General features: G+C 43.1%; 1 protein-coding gene across 1 annotated transcript; it reads right to left on the reverse strand.

Annotated features, from left to right (window-relative positions):
• Positions 1-376: 376 nt before the first annotated feature.
• On the reverse strand, positions 377-5,933 carry LOC308299223 (claudin-23-like; the record flags this gene model as incomplete). Its single annotated transcript, XM_080742954.1, has 3 exons — positions 377-779; positions 1,770-1,991; positions 5,716-5,933. 3 exons carry the CDS (start codon positions 5,931-5,933, stop codon positions 377-379), a joined length of 843 nt encoding a protein of 280 aa, XP_080599080.1.
• Between the last annotated feature and the right edge of the window lie 1,117 nt (positions 5,934-7,050).

The following is a 7,050-nucleotide window of genomic DNA, read 5'->3' on the forward strand; positions in this document are numbered from 1 at the left end:
CTATATAAATGCACCATTTACCATTTATGTGTTTGTAATGACAACTAGTAACACATTCATGAAAAATTTAAACACTTTTGACCACAAGAAATAGTGTAAAAGCGATAGGCTTATAGCCTCCACTCTGAGCTATGAGGTCTGCTGGGGAAACTGGAAAACAGGGGCATTTCTGCCTTATAGACCTCATGGACAGTCATTTTGGATCAATAGAAGTAGGGAAATGAGCCTAGAAGTGATTTAGGGCGGAGTTGTCCTTTAAAGGGAGACCTTGACATTTGATAGTTTGAGAAACACTGGTCTAAGAAAAAAGCGGTCCAAGCAGTCAGGGCCTGCACGGTCGCAAACTCCAGGCCCAAACAAAGAGTGTCTCGGGCCCTCACAGATCGACGTCTCCGGGCCGGCCGCTGTACGACGTGTTGCCCGAGCGGGCGGCGGGGCTCTTGGCCCGCGGGAACGACACGTCGTCGTCCATGGAGTTCTTGGAGTACGGCACGCTGCTGGCGCTGCTCATGCGGCTCCGGCTCAGGCTGGGCGGCACGTCCAGGCGCCGCGGCAGCGGCTTCTGGTGGCGGAACTGGGCCGTGCCGCCCGCCATCACCTCCTCCAGGGGCCGCTCGCCGCGGTTCTTGCCGCCGCAGCAGCGGCAGATGCCGATGAACATGACGAAGCCGCCCAGCATCTCCATGATGCCGCCGATGTAGCCCAGGATGATGCAGTAGCCCACCGTGATGGTGCCCGCCGTGTTGGCGTGCGCCAGCTCCTTCAGCACGTGCGTGTACCTGCACACAAGAACGCACGCCAAACGTTAAGTGGAAACCAGAGGGACGGGACGATAGGAACATTTCATAATTATCACGATTATTGTGACCAAAATTGATTTATCGCGATAAAATATCCCCGACATTCATTATCCTGGGGCAGAGCATTTGCCAAAACAATAGCAGAGCTACAAGCTCACAACGTGTTGTGAGCTTGTAGATCGGGTTTAAAGGAGTAGTTCACCCCCAAAATGACTTTTTTTCTATTGATTACTCAACCCATGGAGACTTGAATTCATGGATATTTTTTTTGTTTTTGTCACATTCCTAAACCAATAATTTGATTATAATGAATGTACCCCCATTGGTTCCGGTAGGGGACCGTGTCTTTGGGTTCCCTACCGGAATCAATGGGGGTTTTATTAGCTTAGGAATGTGACAAAAGCAAAAAAGAATCCATGAATTCAAGTCTCCATGGGTTGAGTAATCAATAGAAATAAGTCATTTTGGGGGTGAACTACTCATTTAAGGGGATAGCTTCGCTGTTTCTACATGTCATCTTTTCGACACCCAACTCCAACCCTCCTTGGGGGGAGTCGCTAACCCTCCAGTCGTGTAAGTGTATAGAGTATATGCGCACATTTCTAAAGTGACAATTTAAGGACTTTTTAATACCTCAAAAATTAAACATTGGCCAAATTGTCGAAATTGTGAAAATAGCAGATCTACATGCTCACAACACCTCGCGTTGCGAGGTGTTGTGAGCGCATAGATCTGCCATTTTCACAATAGAACCATGTTATATAAAATGTAATGTCTCAACTCTTGGGTCCCCAGTTAAAATATTTCTATTTTGGGGGTCGCGGCCTGAAAAGGTTGAGAACCACTGAACTAAACTACATATTTAGTTTTGATTATTGTATTGTGTACACTTCTGCTTTGGCAATGTAAAAAAAACCTATGTTTTCTCATGCCCATAAAGCCCTTTGAATTGAAAAGTGAGAACCGTACCAGGCGATGGGGATGAGGGTGAGCACGCCGGAGCAGAAGATCAGCAGCCCGCCCAGGCCGGCCACCGTCCAGTTGGGCGTGGTCCTCCAGCAGCGGATGCCCGGGATCGCCACGGCGATGCCGATCAGCGTGACGATCAGCGACGCGATCATCATGGCCTGCGCGATCTCGATGATCTGGTTGTTGAAGTAGGTCGTGTCCTGCTGGTTGCACAGGATCTCCCTGGATGATTGATGGATTGAAAGTATTTATTAGATGTTTGCATAGGAAAAGGTACAGTTTCACGACAGTACAGTTCACTGCTACAGGGTAGGGATGGGACGATATGAGAATTTCATATCACGATTATTGTGACAAAAGAAATCGCGATTTACGATGTTATCGCGATGATCAAAATCCATTATCCCGGGCCGGAACATTTGCCAAAAAATAGCCGATTTTTTTGCAAAGACATTTGATAGAGAGTGGAAAAAAGACTGTATCAAGTATGTATATTATAAGTATCAATTATAGAGGGTTTAAGTGGATATGCAGCTCGGCAAATAAAAGGTGAATTGATCCCAGTGCATGACAGAGGACGATATCACAATAAATTAAATCTCCACGATACGATTATCGTGAGTGTTTTTTTTTTATCACAATAAACGATAATGTCGCGTATCGTCCCATCCCTAGTAGTAGTACAGGGTAAAAACTAAAAGGATAAGTTCAGGAAAGCCGAAGCTTGTTTACATTGAGATCCGTTGTTTTAACTCATGACATTGAATGACAGACAGATAGACACAGTACTATGCAGAAAAGAAATGATAAACAAACAAAATAAAAGCTATTTACAAAAGAATGGTCAGGGGAAGGTAAGTTTACTGTTACCAGTTAATGAGTAGCAGCCGCCTGTAAATGGCTTTCAGAGTGGTTTTAAAGGAGGTTAAGGATTAGTGGTGTAAAGTAACTAAGTACATTTACTTATGTACAGTACTTAAGTACAATTTTAAGGTATTTGTACTTTACTTGGATATTTGCAATTTCCAAAACATTTACTTCTACTCCACTACATCTTGGATCCAAATAGTGTACTTTCACTCCACTACATTTATTTGAAAACTTCAGTTACTAATTATTTTGTAGATATAAATTATAATATTAGGCTTCAGCCACACCAAAGTATGGGGACTATCAGGCCTGGAATTTCGTCATTTTAGGGGCTTGGCCACTTGGCCTTTTGTGTTGTCCATTTTTGAGGGCACAAAGGCCAAATGCCAGGGCAGGAAGGCATTGAATTTAACCCATTTAGGCCTAGAATTATTGACTGCTTTAACCAGTGAAAAATAGCAGATATACAAGCTCACAGCGCGGCACCGAGTGCCGCGCTGCGAGCTTGTAGATCTGCTATTTTTGAAAAATCATGATTTTTCTTTGCAAGTCTTTGAATATATCTATTTAAAAGCGAACATTTGTAAATCAAATATTTGCTTCTGGGGGTCCCTGGAACAACATATTTTGAGATGGGGGTCCGTGGCCAAATACCTGTAATTTTGGGGGTCCTTGACAAGAAAAAGTTTGAGAACCACTGATTTAGAGGAAGGATTTAGAAGTCGGGTCAAAGATCGGGTCAAAGATATTCATAGACTTGCACACATTTTCACGATTTAAAAAAAATAGCAGATCTACAAGCTCGCAGCGCGGCACTCGGTGCCGCGCTGTGAGCTTGTATATCTGCTATTTTTCTAAGGTTAAAGCATACAATAATGGTTAAAGTGGTTAAAATCTAACGCGACTCGGGCGCGTTCCAGGTTTGAGAGTTCCAGATTTGAGAGTTAAGGGTTATGGATGAATTTAAATGTAATATGTAGACTATCTGCTGTGAAATAAATAATTTGGTATTTTCAATCTGATCCATGCTCAGCCCCGCACAAATCAAATATACTGGATTGGTTTAAAAATGGGGACTCAACAAAAGACAACGGTGTCTACATGACAATAAAGAGACATTGGTGTCTACATATCGACAAGAAAGAGACGGAGGAGAAAGTGGTACAGTCAGCTGTGGCCTCAGGTCATGCCATAGGTTTGAGGGGCACAAGGCCAAACTGAGGGGCAACGACGGCCATGGCCTTCATGGCCTCCCTGAAATTCCTGCCCTGGTGACTATGGTCGCCGGCAGATAAACGATTTCTGTGCGCGACTGACTAAAAAACGCAGAGAGCGCATTCTGTCCCAAAGCCTGTGACGCGGCCTGTTGCTCACTTCCGCCTTCGACTCGGCCGATTGGACAAGAGGGGGAAAACCAGAGAATGTATCTGCTCCAGCATAAACGCAAGGTCTATGCGGCACGCAGAAATCCTCTATTGACGTAAAACCTGTCCATTCCCATTGAAATGCATTGGCAGAATGGGGATCCACTCTCATAGGTACTTTGGTGTGAACGTAGCCTTAGGGTGCCCTCACACCAAAATACCTATGAGAGTGGAATCCGCGTTCCGCCAATGCGGATTTCACTCTCATAGGTATTTTGGTCTGAGGGCACCACACCAAAATACCTATGAGAGTGGAATTTGCGTTCCGCCAATGCATTTCAATGATAAGGGGGTGTTTTTTTGCAGAAATCCTCTGCTGGCATGAAACCGCTTCATTCTCATTGAAATGCATTGGCGGAATGCAGATTCCACTCTCATAGGTATTTTGGTCTGAGCCTGAGGGCACCCTTACAAGTAAAAGTCCAAAATTCTAAATGTACTTGAGTTAAAGTACAAAAGTATTGGCATCAAAATGTACTTGGGTCTGACCCAAGTTTTCTGAAAAACAATATTATTCCAAAATTAGCCTACAAAAACAAAATATGTTGCTACATACTGTACATGTACTGTAATACACTAAATAGTGTTCCCGGCCTGAATGGGTACCGAAAGTTAAATTACAAAATGTTTGAAAATAGCAGATCTACAAGCTCGATGAGACACGTTGAGCGCTTGTAGATCGGCTATTTTCAAACAGCCAAGGTATAAAATACCGATAGAGCTAAAGTGGTTGTATGTTTTATAATATTATAATTTATATCTGAAATGTAACTAGTAACTAAAGTGTTCAAATAAATATAGTGGAGTAAAAGTAGCCTATAATATTTGGATCCCAGATGTAGTGGAGTAGAAGTAAAGGTGTAAAGGTAAAGGTGTACTCAAGTAGAGTACAAATACCTCAACCTTTTACTTTAAGTACAGTACTTAAGTAAATGTACTTAGTTAGAGCCTACTTTACACCACTGTTTCCCAAACACTGGGTCCAGTCACAGGGTCGGGACCCATTTGTTGGTTGAAGGCACATTTTTATGGGTCCCTTAATTTTTGGTTTCCTACATTTTGTTTTCAATTATATTTAGGCTATTACAAAACATTTTCCAAAAAACATTCCCAAAAGGGTACAATTTTTATGAATAAAAAAATGAATTCAATGATTTTTTTTTTTTTCATGATTTCATGAATAAATAAAACAAGAAATTCTATAAATTAGAAAACAAACGTAGCCTAGTGAAGCGACGCGTTGTTTGCTCATTTGCTGTTGTCTGACTGACTCTGCTGTTTTCACTAGTTTGGGGTCACGGGCAAACGCCTAATCTCTCTTTTGGGGTCTCGAGCTGAAAAGTTTGGGAACCACTGCTTCAGCCTACAAGACCACTGCGAGTGGCTAGCCGCCTGTAAAGCGGGTTTTCAAGGCGGTTTTAAAGGAAGTTATATAGGGATTTCTCCAGCGGCGTCAGTTCAGAAAAAGCTAAGGTATGGCAACATGACTGGTGTCTTGCACGCGCGCCCTCGCGCGCGTGCAAGACACCAGTCATGTTGCCATACCTTAGCAACAGGCACGATTAAAGTACATTTTATTACTTCCCCCTGTGGCCAAAGTATGGCAGCTGCCATAGCTTGCCATACCCAATTGACGCCTCTGGATTTCTCACCTGCTGGTCTCGAACGCGCGGCAGATGTCGAAGATGCCCTGCTGCAGGATGAGGTCGGCCGACTCGCTCGGTATCCTGGTGACCGTCCTCCAGTTGGGCGACACCGTGGCGGTCAGGTCGAGCACCCAGCCGCACGGGGCCATCACCATGCCGAAGATGAAGATGCCCGGCGTGCGCGCCGACAGGCGGATCCACTCCTGAGCCGTGCGTCTCGGCATGTTGTTTTGGATCGTTGTCTCCGTGTGCGATGCGATGTGGGTTGTGTTGTGGCTCCTGCTGCGGAGAGGTGTGTGTCAGTCTCCTGCGATGTTTACCAGTCTGGATGATGATGGAGTAGAGTGGAGTGTGACAGCTTCTTCAGCTGTTAAACGAGTTCTGGGTGGGGGTGGGACGTTTGAGAACGAATCGAGTCTTTTGAACGGCTCTTTTGAAATGAACGATGGGATCCGGTTTCGCAGTAGGGAGCCGTTCCTTTTTTTTCCTTTTTTTTTTAGGGAGCCGTTCTTTTTTTACTTTTTTTACTCTTTTTTATTTTATTTTATTTTATTTTTAATTTTTTTGATGTGGGGGAGTCAATACTTCAATGTAGAAATAGCCTACTATTACACGTAAAAGTAAAATGTTTGTTAAGTAAAAGTACAAAAGTATTATAGTAGTAGTAGACTTATATTGGTATCCAAATGTACTTAAAATACCAATAGGCCTAGTAGAAAATAGTCATTATGCAGAATTTCCCATTTCAAAGGTTTTCCAATGAATAACATGTAGAAAAATAATTTGAAAATAGCAGATCTACAAGCTCACAATGCGTCGCAACGTGACGCATTGTGAGCGGCTATTTTCAAATGGCAGAAATGTGTATAATATGGCAGAAATTAATATAGGGTTTAAGTCATTTGTAATCATAATCCACAATAACTAGTAACTAAAATGAGACAGTCTTTTGAACGGCTCTTTGAAAGGAACGGATCCCAGAGATCCGGCTCACTTCAAAGAACCATAAATCCCATCTATAAACGAGTTCTGGGGTGAAACCTGCGAGGGGGCGTGGCTCACCTACTGAATACATGCCTGTGTTCTGTTCAGAACAGGAAAGGTGTGTCTCACCTGTTTGATCCAGCGGTGGGAAGGAACTAAGTACATTTACTCGACTACTGTACAATTTTGTGGTATTTTTTTAACTTTACTTGAGTGATTCAAATACTTTTACTTCTACTCCACTACATCACGGATCCAAATATTGTACTTTTACTCCGCTACAATTATTTAACAACTTTAGATACTAGTTACGTTGCAGATCATTATCAATGAGTATATTGTAAAACATAGGCCTGC

Source organism: Nannobrachium achirus (assembly GCF_963921795.1).
Source record: "Nannobrachium achirus genome assembly, chromosome: 15".
Lineage (NCBI taxonomy): Eukaryota > Metazoa > Chordata > Actinopteri > Myctophiformes > Myctophidae > Nannobrachium > Nannobrachium achirus.